The sequence below is a fragment of the Homarus americanus genome, unplaced genomic scaffold, assembly GCF_018991925.1.
Source record: "Homarus americanus isolate GMGI-L3 unplaced genomic scaffold, GMGI_Hamer_2.0 scaffold51427, whole genome shotgun sequence".
NCBI lineage: Eukaryota > Metazoa > Arthropoda > Malacostraca > Decapoda > Nephropidae > Homarus > Homarus americanus.
Genome location: NW_024729338.1, coordinates 29,947 through 44,038, shown reverse-complemented (window position 1 = coordinate 44,038; position 14,092 = coordinate 29,947). Strand labels below are relative to the sequence as shown.

The window sequence follows — 14,092 nt, the reverse complement described above, 5'->3', positions numbered from 1 at the left end:
CACTTCACAACTAACTCGCTGCCGTGTTAGGTAAAGTGATTACAGCCATGTAAACAGGTCTCATGCTATAACAAATAATGAGCTAACGTGTTTTATTTTTTCAGGAAGCACAAACACAATAAATTACAGACAAGAAATGAAAGCAAGAAAGAAAGAAAAAAGAACCAAATGAATATTATATAACAAGGGCGGGTCCTTGTTTTCGGCACAGGCTCTCAACACCCATCACTCCACCACCACACAACAACGTCTCAGCCATCGTCATTTCAACCAGTTAATCGCTACCCATCTCCCGAAACTTCCCAATCACGTGGATCCGACACAGTAACGAGAGCAAGTGAAGCGGTCTAGTATCTTGTAAGACGCGAGATACATCTTCAAGTTTACCTACGGGATTCCTGAGGGAGGGTACCCCTGCTTTAGTATCCGCCACAATAATTACCGGGCGCCGTAAAACTGCTGTAAAATACGGCTTAATTAGGCCCTAAGCCTCAAACCACAAAAGCCGCCAATAAAGTTCCGTAACTAAATCATTACCACGTTGCCATTTCCCGAAACCATCTAAAAAAAAAGTGAACTACAATCATCGTTCAAGTTGGTAGCCCTGACAGCGTTGTCGGCAGATGGTAAATACGAGTTGCCAAATGTGTGAAGAATAAACTTCGTATTTGAATAGAGTAAGTTTAGTCATAACTTTATAATCATTCTCCACAGTGGAAGAAAGATCCTCTAATAATGATCCCGGGTTCTCCAAGACCAACGACACACACAGAGCGAATGAAGACAAACCCAGAACGAAACAGCTAGCTGGGTACCACTCCCGGCGGCGGCCATGGTGGATGCGTACTGACAAGAGCGGAGGACCGAGCAACGTTTATTGTGTCACGAGGACCACCGTGCACTGTAACAACGTAAACAAACGACAAAGAAACGTTTTACAATTCTACAATCACTTCCTGGGCTTAGGTCACGGTTTTCCACGTGTGACGTCATCATGCACTAATGCGAGGTGAACTTAACGGCGAAGGTAGATTTAAAAAACTCATCACAGAGAACAATAAGATCAAGTCCACAACCAGACAATAAAAAAATACAATAAATCAACCAAAGTTACAACCAAAATCCAAAATAAGTAACTGAATTAGCTAATTATATTAATAAAAGAAAAACTCATCACCACCATCATCCTCCTCCCCAAGAGATAAGGGAAACAAGGCTGAGCTGAGCCATTTACCGGGCAGACACGAGAGACTTCAATGAACAGGAGGAAGTTATCAGGTCCCTCCCTTCCCCCCCCCTCCCCTCCTTCCTCTTCTCTACGACCACAACACAACAGTACTGGACTTTTAATAAGGAGCGTCTCAAGACCAACAGAACTTTAACCAAGACCCTCAAACTCAGGAACACTTAAAAAGATTCGATAATTTTTCTTCTGAGACAAGTGAAATTTTAATCCACATTCTACTAGACGACTAAAAATTTAACCCAGATTTTTTGCCAAGATGAAATTATAATGTAGATTTTTCTTAAGACAATGAAATGTTGTAATGTAATATTCTCCTAACTAAATCACTCACATTTCTCCCCCAAGACAAAATAAGAATATCTCAGCCATAAGGATTTTTTTTTACAAGACAACCACAGTTTCTCTTAAGACAAAAATCAAAACAACAAACTTAAAAACAACTCAATCTATTGGTTAATTATAGAGAATTCACCAAAACAACCAGACTTCTCAAACACAAGGAACAAAACACCAAAGAAATTATCAACAACTTAAGACAATGAACCAATATTTCAAGGTTTCCGAAGTTAATTAAAAAAAAAAGTTGGCTATTATTTTTTATGGTGGGGAACTATTGTTTGTCTTCAATACTTCAATTTTAATTACAATACTCCAAAGCCTAATGAACCACATGGTACTGACGTCATATCATGTTAGGTTATACAAAAATCCATAAAATTTATAAGATAAATACTTTTCCCTATTGATTCCTTTATTATTTATATTTACAAAACACTCATCGTTATAATTACATACCATAAATTACACAAGATGTTATTAATACATTCAGGAAGATGTGTATAAATAAATGTATATAAACAAATCTATATATCTTTGGTAACGAATTTAAAATGGCAGATATAAACAGAACCGGCGGGGCGTGGGGGTCTACCGTAGGCGATGTGGTCGAGAATCTGTTGAAACCCTATACGAGCATCCACCTTCAGGAGACGCCTGCAGCCGCCGCCACCAGAAGACAGGGGAGGTTGCTAAGGCCTAGAATTATACTCTTTAACCCTGGACTTTTACCCTATTATGAAATCTCCCCCTCCTCCGTCTCTCACCCCTACCTCTCCACACGTCTCCAGCCACCAACTGGCCAGCCATACACTGTTGTCATATCGCTAAAATACGTCTTGAACGTCATTTGCTTATTATTATTCTACCTCAAACAAGCGCTTGGGGTCTGAAAGGCATTTATTGTTAGTAATGCAAGTTAATGAAGGCTATATTGGTCAATGCGGTGTTTGGTAAGGGTAGTGTGTTCTCTCACACTGGTGCTGGGAAGAGAGAGGGAGAGTGAGAGGCTGGTGGTGAAGTTGCGAAACTCTCGTACACTGTATAAGAAATAATTATGAAACAGTGGGTCTCGCTGCTCACCAATACCTTCATAATTTTTGTTATATCCATACAACAATTTTTCGTTATTTCCGTCGCCTTTCTCAATATATAAATAAATAAATAAATAAATAAATAAATAAATAACAAGGCCGTTTCTCCCTTTACTTCTTCACCAACGCCGCCACCTTTCCCTGTAACGAAACGTCTCGGGGACTAAATAATTTCAACCAATATATCAAATAATAGTTAATTCAGGTCATGAGGTCCGTGTTTCAGCCCCCCAAACCTGACGTACCAGTTTTTAGAAATGGCTTAGATACGCAAATATACTGAAGCCATCTTGGTTGTACACACGCGCGTTTTCCTTACGGGGCCGTCCCAACCAAACCTTAGCAATGCATGTCAGGGATTCACCTTCGACTTATGGTGGATCTTAGGACATGTAGAATGAAATTGAATTAAAAATAAACATTCGAATTCAACTTTTTAATGATTGTATTACGATAATGGTAGACTTGTGAATTTTGTATAAATGTGAGTCAAGGGGCGAGGGAGGGAAAACAGAGGCTGAGTTATGAATTACAGAGGGTGAAGGAGGAAACGAGGTGAGGGAGGAAACACGGGGGGTGAGGGAGGAAACGAGGTGAGGGAGGAAACATGGGGTGAGGGAGGAAACATGGGGTGAGGGAGGAAACACAGGGGGTAAGGGAGGAAACACAGAGGGTGAGGGAGGAAGAACAGAGGGGTGAGGGAGGAAACACATGGGGTGAGGGAGGAAGAACAGGGGGTGAGGGAGGAAACACAGGGGGTGAGGGAGGAAACACAGGGGGTGAGGGAGGAAGAACAAGGGGGTGAGGGAGGGAGAGGATGTAGGCTGCCGACTCACCGACACACTCCGCCCCGCACGAACCTACACAGCGACTGGGAGAAAAAACCCAAACAGGATAAACAAAACAGAACCCACGTATTACACAATAGGAAGACGGCGTAAATACAAAACAAACAACTTCAAACAACAGCAAACAATACAAAATTATACAACAAATAATACTACAATAAACAACAGCAAACAATCCAAAAATAAACAGCAAACAATAAAAAATTAAACCGCAAACAGTACAATACTAAACATAAACAACAATACACCCAAATATTAAACCAAATGCCCTGAATAAAACATTAAAACACCACTTAATACAACAAAACATACATACGTTTGTTTACTTTCCAATTAATCAATAGTAAAACAATAATAACAGGATTATCCCTTAACACATAGACAGACATACACAGACAGACAGACAGACAGACTCTACAGTAATAAAAAAAACATCAATGGTTCCCAAACATAAACAAACATAACATAACAAAGCCAAAACACACAACATCCGGGGTTTTGTGTGTGTGTGTGTGTGTGTGTGTGTGTGTCTGTCGGGTCCTGGTCGGCACAGTTTAGTTTTACGCTATAACTCTCATCATTTACGCTACTTGTTGGTTTACTGAACGACTTATATGTTTTTTAAATGTCAATACAGAGAGTTAACTTAGGGATGTGACTTAGATAATGTATATAATTATAGGATGTGGTCTTGTCTCAAAGATGTGCTTCAAGTTGTAGGTTCAGGGATGTGTCTCAGATGTTAACACACTCCCCCCATGTGACTGGCAACTGCTGGACGGGGCCCCTCCTCAGATGTAAACAAAACACACGTGACATGACTCCTCTCACGCCCAGCTGATGCCTTCGTGAGGATTTTGGCGGGAACACAATGGCGGAGGTGGTGGTGGTGGGGAGGAGTTGGTGGTGGTGGGGAGGAGTTGGTGGTGGTGGTGGTAGGGAGGAGGGAGTTGGTGGTGGGGAGGAGTTGTGTGGTGGGAGGAGCTGGTGGTGGTGGGGAGGAGTTGGTGGGAGGAGTGGTGGTGGTGGGAGGAGAGGAGTTGGTGGTGGTGGTGGGGGAGTTGGTGGTGGTGGTGGGAGGAGTTGGTGGTGGGAGGAGCTGGTGGTGGTGGTGGGAGGAGTTGGTGGTGGTGGTGGGGGAGGTTGGTGGTGGTGGTGGGGAGGAGTGGTGGTGGGAGGAGAGGTGGTGGTGAGGAGGTGGTGGGGAGGAGTTGGTGGTGGTGGTGGGGAGGAGTTGGTGGTGGTGGGGAGGAAGTGGTGGTGGTGGGGAGGAGGTAGTGGAAGTGGTGAGGAGGTAGTGGTGGTGGGGAGGAGTTGGCTGTGGTGGTGAGGAATTGGTGGTAGTGGGGAGGAAGTTAGTGGTAAACAGAATGAAATTTCCGTACACAGTAAAACCTCCAAATAACGGACTTCTCTCTCCACATAATCCGTTAGATGGTGGAGGATTTAACATCTAACGGACCTTCGACATAACGGACTTTTAATCTCTATATAGTTCATTAGATAGAGGTTTCATATCTAACGGACCCTCGACATAACGGACTTTCTCATCCATATAGTCCGTTATACAGAGGTTTTTTTAAGAGTACCAGGAAACACAGGTTAAACGGTATTTGCTGAAGGACATAAATAAACATCAAGGAGTTTCCCTGCTTGAAGGTGAACGACGTCTGGGAAGTAAATGTGGCAGTATCTCACAAGACCTCTATAACAGCGCAACTCTTCACCCTATACAAGGACGATGGGTTTATGTTTGAGAATGAAGGTTTAACGTAAAACCCTTTTTAGAATAATGGTTTAGGCAACAACCCTCTTAAGGGACTAATTTAAGCTGTAATAATGAAGGGGTTAAAACCATCGTCCGCAAAGGGTTAAAACCATCGTCCTCAAAGGGTTAAAACCAATTTCCTCAAGGGGTTAAAAATCATCCTCAAAGGGTTAAAACCATAGTCCTCAAAGGGTTAAAACCAATTTCCTCAAGGGGTTAAAAATCATTCTCAAAGGGTTAAAACCATAGGTCCTCAAAGGGTTAAAACCAATTTTCTCAAGGGGTTAAAACCATCGTCCTCAAAGGGTTTAAAACCATCGTCCTCAAAGGGTTTAAAACCATCATCCCCAAAGGGTTAAAACCATCGTCCTCAAAGGGTTTAAAACCATCATCCCCAAAGGGTTAAAACCATCGTCCTCAAACTATAGAAATTAACAACAGGTGCAACAGGTGTACTTGAAGACACAAAATACTACCACACAGGTAAAGAAAAGTAAAGTAGTACTGACCGAGTCGATGACGTTCTCGAGAGGTTGGCCGTTCTTGACCTGGTCCTCAGTTAGGCCAAAGTCCTCCCGGCACTGCTCGCCCAACACGTTCTCGTTGATGTCCTCGGTGGGCGGCCTGATGATGTACTGCTGTTCTGTAACCACCTGTAACAACACAACACAGGGTTAGTCTTGGCTCTTGTAGGAGGGAAGTGATGGTAGATGACTAGTGGTGGTGGATGACTGGTGGATGACTGAGGTGGAGTCGGGAAATGAAAAATGCATGAGTGGATGAGGAGGTGGATGATGAGGCTATAGATTGAGACGAGATGGTGGATGACTGGTGGAAGGAGTGGTAGTGGTGGAGTCGGGATGTGGATGAATCGACACAACTGAGAGAAGCCAGGAAATGAAAGGCTTTGGATGAACTGACAATCATTCATTCAGGCGATCCATTCATTATACAAAGCAATGAAATAAAAAAAACACTTGACTCATCGATACGAATATCCTAAATAATAAAAGGATCACCTGAAGATTATTCACCCCCAGCGTTATCTCACCTGCGTTCACCTTTGTATAATATGAATAACAAAAGTAAAGTGTAGTGAAGTATACTCGAGGAAATAAAGAAATAATACACTATGTATTTAAAGCAGTATATATGGTGATGTGGTTCTACACTATGCATACAAATGATAACTTAAACGTATCTTAAGAAAAAGCATATATGGTATTAGGTAAAAGTATCAAAATATTTCATAAAGTGTATTTTTATAACTAGAAAATAATAATAATAATAATAATAATAATAATAATAATAATAATAATAGTAATAATCAATATACCATCAGTAGCTAACCAGACACTTGCCTCACAGTTATGTTAAAGCATCAGTAGTGAACAGGAAGCAAGCAGCCGCCCCCACCCACAACCACTCCTGCCTGCGTGGGGGAGGGTGTGGGGGACAGGCATAGGGGAGGGGGGGGGGTAAGGTAAGGTAAGGGGGGGTGAGGCTTACTGACCATCCAACAAGCACAAGCATAAATAAAAAGCACAGTCGTTAACAAAGCATTATTAATCTGCTAACAACCCAAACATGCAACGTAACTACTATCTACTTTCTAACTACAACACCCAGTTATAACATATACCATAACCAATAACAACCCTTCTATAATCATATCATAAATTACTTCACCAATTAGGTAAAAAACCCGCAATATCACACCTTACGCGAAATCTTATACGCCAGTGCAATAAGATACGCCCTTATACGCTCTCCATCAGTTAGTGAGCGTTACATCATCTCCTCTGATCGGAATATTGATCAACCAATTAAATTTGATCCCGAGTCACAATAAATCTTGCTGTTGGACCAATTAGGTGACGTCATTATCCTGTAATTATCCTCTGCAGTCCAATCAGGTAAAGTCTTTGGTCTCAACAGATTAGTTATGGGGCGGTTACGCATAGAAGCTCATTGGTCGGAATGTAATTATCTACGGTGACCAATCAGGTGAGAGCGCTGATCTGAATAAACTACTTCCTGACCAATCACAGGGAATCACTTGCCAGAACGGACCAATAAACACAAAGATATCGACTCGGAATTCTTAGCTTTACCCAGGTGTGTTTATCGAGTCATCAACACCTTAAAACACCTGCTAATTACCCTCATTAGCATACGAAATCGGGATAAAGGAAAGTGCATTCTTCCCCCTTTAAGTGTTTTACTACCGACACAAGTCCATCAGGTTAAGTGTGTCAAGACAAACCTACTTAACACTCGCTAGATACAATAACGATCACCCTGAAGAACACTGTAGGAAGATATGAGAGAGAGAGAGAGAGAGAGAGACACACAGGCAGAGAAAGAGAGAAACAAAAACAAAAAGACAGAGAGAGAGAGAGAGAGAGAGAAAGGAGGTCAAGAGAAGACAGAGGGAAAAGAAGAATCAACAGAACAGGATGATGAAAGAAAGAGAAGAGAATATATATATATATATATATATATATATATATATATATATATATATATATATATATATATATATATATATATATATATATATATAATGTCTCAAGAAATCTGCATAGACACAAAATCTGAATGGAAATCTGGTTAATCATTAAAAATCGGCATCTTGCCATGGACATCTACACGAAAGCGACAATAACACTAGTTTTATATCACACACAAGAGACCTCAATAGCTCTGTATCCCTAACCTAACCTAACCTTCATGTGACACCTGCTGACACGAGACAAACGGGAGTAAAGGAGGGCACAAAAGGGAGTAAACAGGAGTGAAGGAGGGAACAAACAGGAGTAAAGGAGGAAACAAAAGGGAGTAAAGGAGGGAACAAACGGGAGTAAAGGAGGGAATAAATGGGAATAAAGGAAGGAACAAACGGGAATAAATAAGAGAACAAGCGGGAATAAAGGAGGGAACAAACGGTATTTCCCCAAATTATTATCAGTACACAGGAGAGGGGAAGGGGTAGAGATGGAGGGAAGGGGGGAGGAGGGATGGAGGGAGGGAGTGGACTGGTCAAACCGGTCTATAGGTCAATGCTGGAAGGGTCTAAAACGCTTGCCACTACCATTACTATCTCGCCCTTATTGCATCCTTGGGGGGGGAGGGGGTAAGAGAGGGGTAACCCACTTTGTAACCGGAGTGAAAATCTGGCCTAATTTCCCCCTCCACCACCCCTTCCCTCCTTTCCATCCCCAGTCTGTGTGTGCGTGTGTGTGTATGTATGTGCGTGTGTGTGTGCGTGCGTGTGTGTAATACCCATCTCGCTGACCTGTCCAATTAGGTGACACGGCATTCATGATTCCACCTGTTTACATAAGCCCGATCATGTGGAAATTAAACACCCCAGCTTATTTGCCCATGAAGCTTAGACACCCCAGCTTATTTCCTCATCAAGATTAGACACCCCAGCTTATTTCCTCATCAAGATTAGACACCCCAGCTTATTTCCCCATCAAGATTAAACACCCCAGCTTATTTCCCCATCAAGATTAGACACCCCAGCTTATTTCCCCATCAAGATTAAACACCCCAGCTTATTTCCCCATCAAGATTAAACACCCCAGCTTATTTCCTCATCAAGATTAAACACCCCAGCTTATTTCCCCATCAAGATTAGACACCCCAGCTTATTTCCCCATCAAGATTAGACACCCCAGCTTATTTCCCCATCAAGATTAAACACCCCAGCTTATTTCCCCATGAAGCTTAGACACCCCAGCTTATTTCACCTGATGATTAACCACCCTAAATCAAACTTAACCAAACCCTCCCCAATTAGCGCTCAGGTGTTTAATCATCAGGTAATATACGCCGGGGTGCCTAATCTTCACGTGATCTATCTAAAACTTAGGCGAAATTAAATTCACACGTTCTATCACGTGACAAAACTCACCTAACCTCACCTGTGTAGTTCATTAGCTTCTCGATACACCTGGACCCGCACGTGTTTTCGCCAGGTATTTGTTACACCTGATCTCACCTGCTCATTAACCAACGTGGAACAAGAAGTCTAGACAATATCCGAGGTTAATGAGCTGACCTTAATGATCTTCCAGGAATTACACCTAAAGCCATTATGTTCTCCTTCACCACCTTCTGTTCCTCCTCCTTCTCTCCCTCCTTCTCTCCATGTTCCTTCTCCTACGCCTACTCTCTTCCTCATTCACCCTTGCCTTCTCTCCCTCCTCCGCCATCTCTACCTCCTCCACCAACCCCCTATCCCCACCTCCTCCTCCACCCCCTTCTTCACACCCTTCCCTCCTCCTCCTCCTCCTCTTCAAAGTCAAACAACACCAACATCAATTTCAACTGGGCTAATCAACCAAAGCCACACACACACACACACACACACACTATCCTCATAACCTGATTACGTATAGATAACAAAAAAAATATTATCGGGTTTTCTTTCATTTACTCATAAGATAACGAAACCATTCCACTCCTATGATACGTTTTCGAAAGGTCACTCAATAAGGTCACTCAATAAGGTCACTCAGTATGAAAACGTCACGCCCGGACACTGAGTAACGGGAAAGAGTGTCGAATTAGGATTGAGTTACTGTCTGATATTCTCTCTCTCTCTCTCTCTCTCTCTCTCTCTCTCTCTCTCTCTCTCCATCCTACCCTTCCCTCATCCACAACAACTAGAGAGAGAGAGAGAGAGAGAGAGAGAGAGAGAGAGAGAGATAATAACTTTTCACACCAGCGGTTCAATAAGACAAGAAGGGAGTGAGGGGTGATTGGGGGAGGTGGGGGAAGGGTGAGGGAGGTTGGGGAGGTGGGTGAGGCTAAGGTGAGGGATGGGTGAGGCAGGTGAGGGTTGATTGGGGTAGAGGAGAAAGGTGGTTGAGTAGGGGAGAAGAGAGGAGAGGAGAAAAGTTAGTGGGGATGGGACAGAAAGTAAAGGGGAGGATGGGTGGGGAAATAGGGAGAAGAGAAAGTTAAGCTGGAAAGAAGAAAGCAACAATCATTCATCGTCACACACCAATAAGACCATCATACACCGTCACTGTCTGTTAGTCTCTCTAATGATAACTATTGACCATATTACTTTACCTATCAAAGATCTTGTTTGGTCTCCCGTTAAAAAAAAATCACCTGAAGATTACCCCCCCCCCCTCAAGCTTATTTTACCTGATGATTAAACACCCCAACGTTACCTGGGAGGGTTAGGTTAGGTTTAGGGCGTTTATTTAATCCTAAGTTAGGGGAGTAATCTTCAGGTGATCCCCCCAAAAATGTTTGATCCAGATGACTGCCTGGACCCACCTCCCCCAACACCCTCCTCCACACCCCCACCTCCCCTAACACCCTCCTGCACACCTCCACCTCCCAACACCCCTCCTCCACACCCCACCTCCCCTAACACCCTCCCACTCCACCTCCCCCAACACCCTCCTGCACACCCCACCTCCCCCAACACCCTCCTGCACACCCCCACCTCCTCCAACACCCTCCTGCACACCCCCCACCTCCCCAACACCCTCCTGCACACCCCCCACCTCCCCAACACCTCCTCCACACCTCCCCCCAACACCCTCCTGCACACCCCCACCTCCCCAACACCCTCCTGCACACCCCCACCTCCCCCAACACCCACTCTTGGCTTTCACTCAATTCTTAAAAATCCCTTGAGGACAAATTCCCTGATGACTCATAAGACAGTGAAGCAATGAAGCGTATCTCATTCAAGCGGCATTACTCTACTACTGAAGCACCACACCAACCAGTCCGTACCGGTTGATACTAACTGGGAGGAAATACACTACCGGGAAACTGGTGTACAGGAAGGCAACACTACACCGACGATACGCAGAATGACGCAGCTGCCAAGAGACCATCGCACGTGCTAAGACGAAGGTGAGGCGTGGTGTGGCGTAGTGTGGTGTGGCGTGGCGAGATGAGGTGAGCTGGTATATGCTAAACTGAGGTGTTGTATGGTAGGGAGAGGAGGAGGAGATGCCAACGTCACTATACATCATACAACGTCACTATACATTATACAACGTCACTATACATCATACAAACGTCACTATACACCAGACAACACAACTTTACACCACAACACAATGTCACTATAGATAACACGTCACTATACACCATACAAACGACACTATAGATTAGACAACGTTACTATACATCATACAACGTTACTATACATCATACAACGTTACTATACATCATACAACGTCACTATACATCATACAAACGTCACTATACACCAAACAACACAACTTTACACCACAACACAATGTCACTATAGATAACACGTCACTATACACCATACAAACGACACTATAGATTAGACAACGTTACTATACATCATACAACGTCACTATACATCATACAACGTTACTATACATCATACAACGTCACTATACACAACACAATGTTTACAACCAACACACAAACACACACTCGGTCCTTTCATCATAAAACTATATTCAGATAAATTTACAAATACAAAATTAAAACAAATATATTTTTCCCAAGGCAGTATAATATGTACACACACACACACACACACACACACACACACACGCACACACACTACACACACACTACACACACACACACACACACTACACACGCACACTACACACACGCACACACACACACACACACACACTACACACGCACACACACTACACACGCACACACACCACACGCACACACACTACACACACACGCACACACACTACACACGCACACACACGCACACACACTACACACGCACACACACTACACACGCTACACGCACACACACTACACACGCACACACACTACACACACACACACACACACACACTACACGCACTCACACACTCTAACAAGGTGCGTCGGCGGCAGTAGGATAAAATGAGTGATTTTTGTGTATTGGTGAGAGAAGTGAGGTCAGGGTGTGAGGTCAGGGTGGGTCGGGTCAGGGGTGGGTCGGGTCAGGAGAGGTCGAATGGTGGCGCGTGGAAGGAAGTGAGAGAAAGAGGGAGGGGAAGTGAGGGGGGGGGGAAAAGGAATGGGAGAGGGAAAAGTGAAAGGAGGGAAAGTGAGGGAAAGGGGAGGAAAGTGAGAGAATGGGAGAGGGGAAAGTGAGAGAGAAAGGAGAGGGGAAAGTGAGAGAAAGGTGGGAGGTAGAAGTGAGAGAAAGGGGAGGTAGAAGTGAGAGAAAGGGGGAGGTAGAAGTGAGAGAAAGGGGAGGTAGAAGTGAGAGAAAGGGGGGGGGAAGGGAAAGTGAGAGAAAGAGGGAGGGGGGAGTGAGAGAAAGAGGGGGAGGCATAGATAAGAAGGGCGGGGCAGACAGTGTGAGTGAGAGGAGAGACTGTGACGAGGACAGTCAGTAAGTAGACTGTGTGCTGTAACTGTTTAACTGTTAAGTAGCCTGACCAAGGACACCCCCCCCCCCTCCTCCCTGGGGTACACACTAACCTGTCCTATACCCAAGCGTCAAGGTACACAGGTGAACACAGTGGACGATGTTTTAACCCTTTGAAGACGATGTTTTAACCCTTTGAGGACGATGTTTTAACCCTTTGATGATTATTGTTTAACCCTTTGAAGACGATGTTTTAACCCTTTGAGGACGATGATTAAACCCTTTGATGATGATTGTTTAACTCTTGTGACACCGATAACTTAACTGTTTGAAAATGTTTTAACCCTTTGATAACAATAATTTAACCCTTTGAGGACTGTTACTTAACCCTCAAGGACTCAACGGGTTAAATAACATACACCACAAAATCAAGAGAGAGAGAGAGAGAGAGAGAGAGAGAGAGAGAGAGAGATTTAACTGGACTCAGGTAGGCGATATATGAAGGTAATTACTCAGTTCTCCAGACAGGTATGAGGGAGAGAGTAACACCTAAACACACTGTAGTTTTCATTTCTCCCGCTGCCTCATTGCTCCCTCCGTCAGTACCCACCTCACTCAACCACGATACCTCCACCACCATTACCATCAACCACGACACCTCCACCACCATTATCATCAACCACGACACCTCCACCACCATTACCATCAACCACGACACCTCCACCACCATTACCATCAACCACGACACCTCCACCACCATTATCATCAACCACGACACCTCCACCACCATTACCATCAACCACGACACCTCCACCACCTCCTATAGTATCAACACCCACTTAAAAAAAATCCTCCTCCAACACCCACTTCAACCATCAGTAACCAATCTTAATCACCAAACTACGTCTCCAACACATCACATCTCAAGACTAACTCATCGACCAAAGATCATCATTAACTCGAATACCCTGGATAGCGTCAGACATAGGTTGGATGGATATATGAGCGATAGGGGTTGGGTGTAAACAGGGCTGCCTAGTATGGGTCAATAGGCTGGCTGTAGTTTCTTCCACAAGACACCGACCAACAAACACACAACAGGTCCCAATCAACAGGCAAGTGGTTGTCGAGTCAAGGAGAGTGGCGTCATAAGTCACACCTAAAGTAAACATCACAATAACGGTACAGACACACAACCTTAACAGATATAACAGTAGGTTTTGTTAACATGGGAGGAGAAGACAACTTAACCTAACGCAATCTAACCTAGCCTAATGTAACCTAACCTAACCTTAAGACATGATGGTTAGAGCAGTTATACACTGTAATGAATTAACTGCGTAGAGCACCTCCTCACCTCACCTCACCACCCCACACGCCTCCACGGGGAACCTACCACACCACGCGACGTCCTTCAATCTTAAATGGTTACTACATTAAATTCATCTCTTAACT

General features: G+C 43.9%; 1 protein-coding gene across 1 annotated transcript in view; it reads right to left on the bottom strand.

Annotated features, from left to right (window-relative positions):
* Positions 1-14,092, bottom strand: part of LOC121866703 (epithelial splicing regulatory protein 1-like) — a gene marked incomplete at its 3' end in the record, with an annotated part of 125,300 nt that overhangs the window by 96,974 nt on the left and 14,234 nt on the right. The window contains exon 2 of the mRNA XM_042366412.1: positions 5,802-5,945. Coding sequence (XP_042222346.1) covers positions 5,802-5,945 — 144 coding nt within the window. The remainder of the gene's footprint in view (positions 1-5,801; positions 5,946-14,092) is intronic.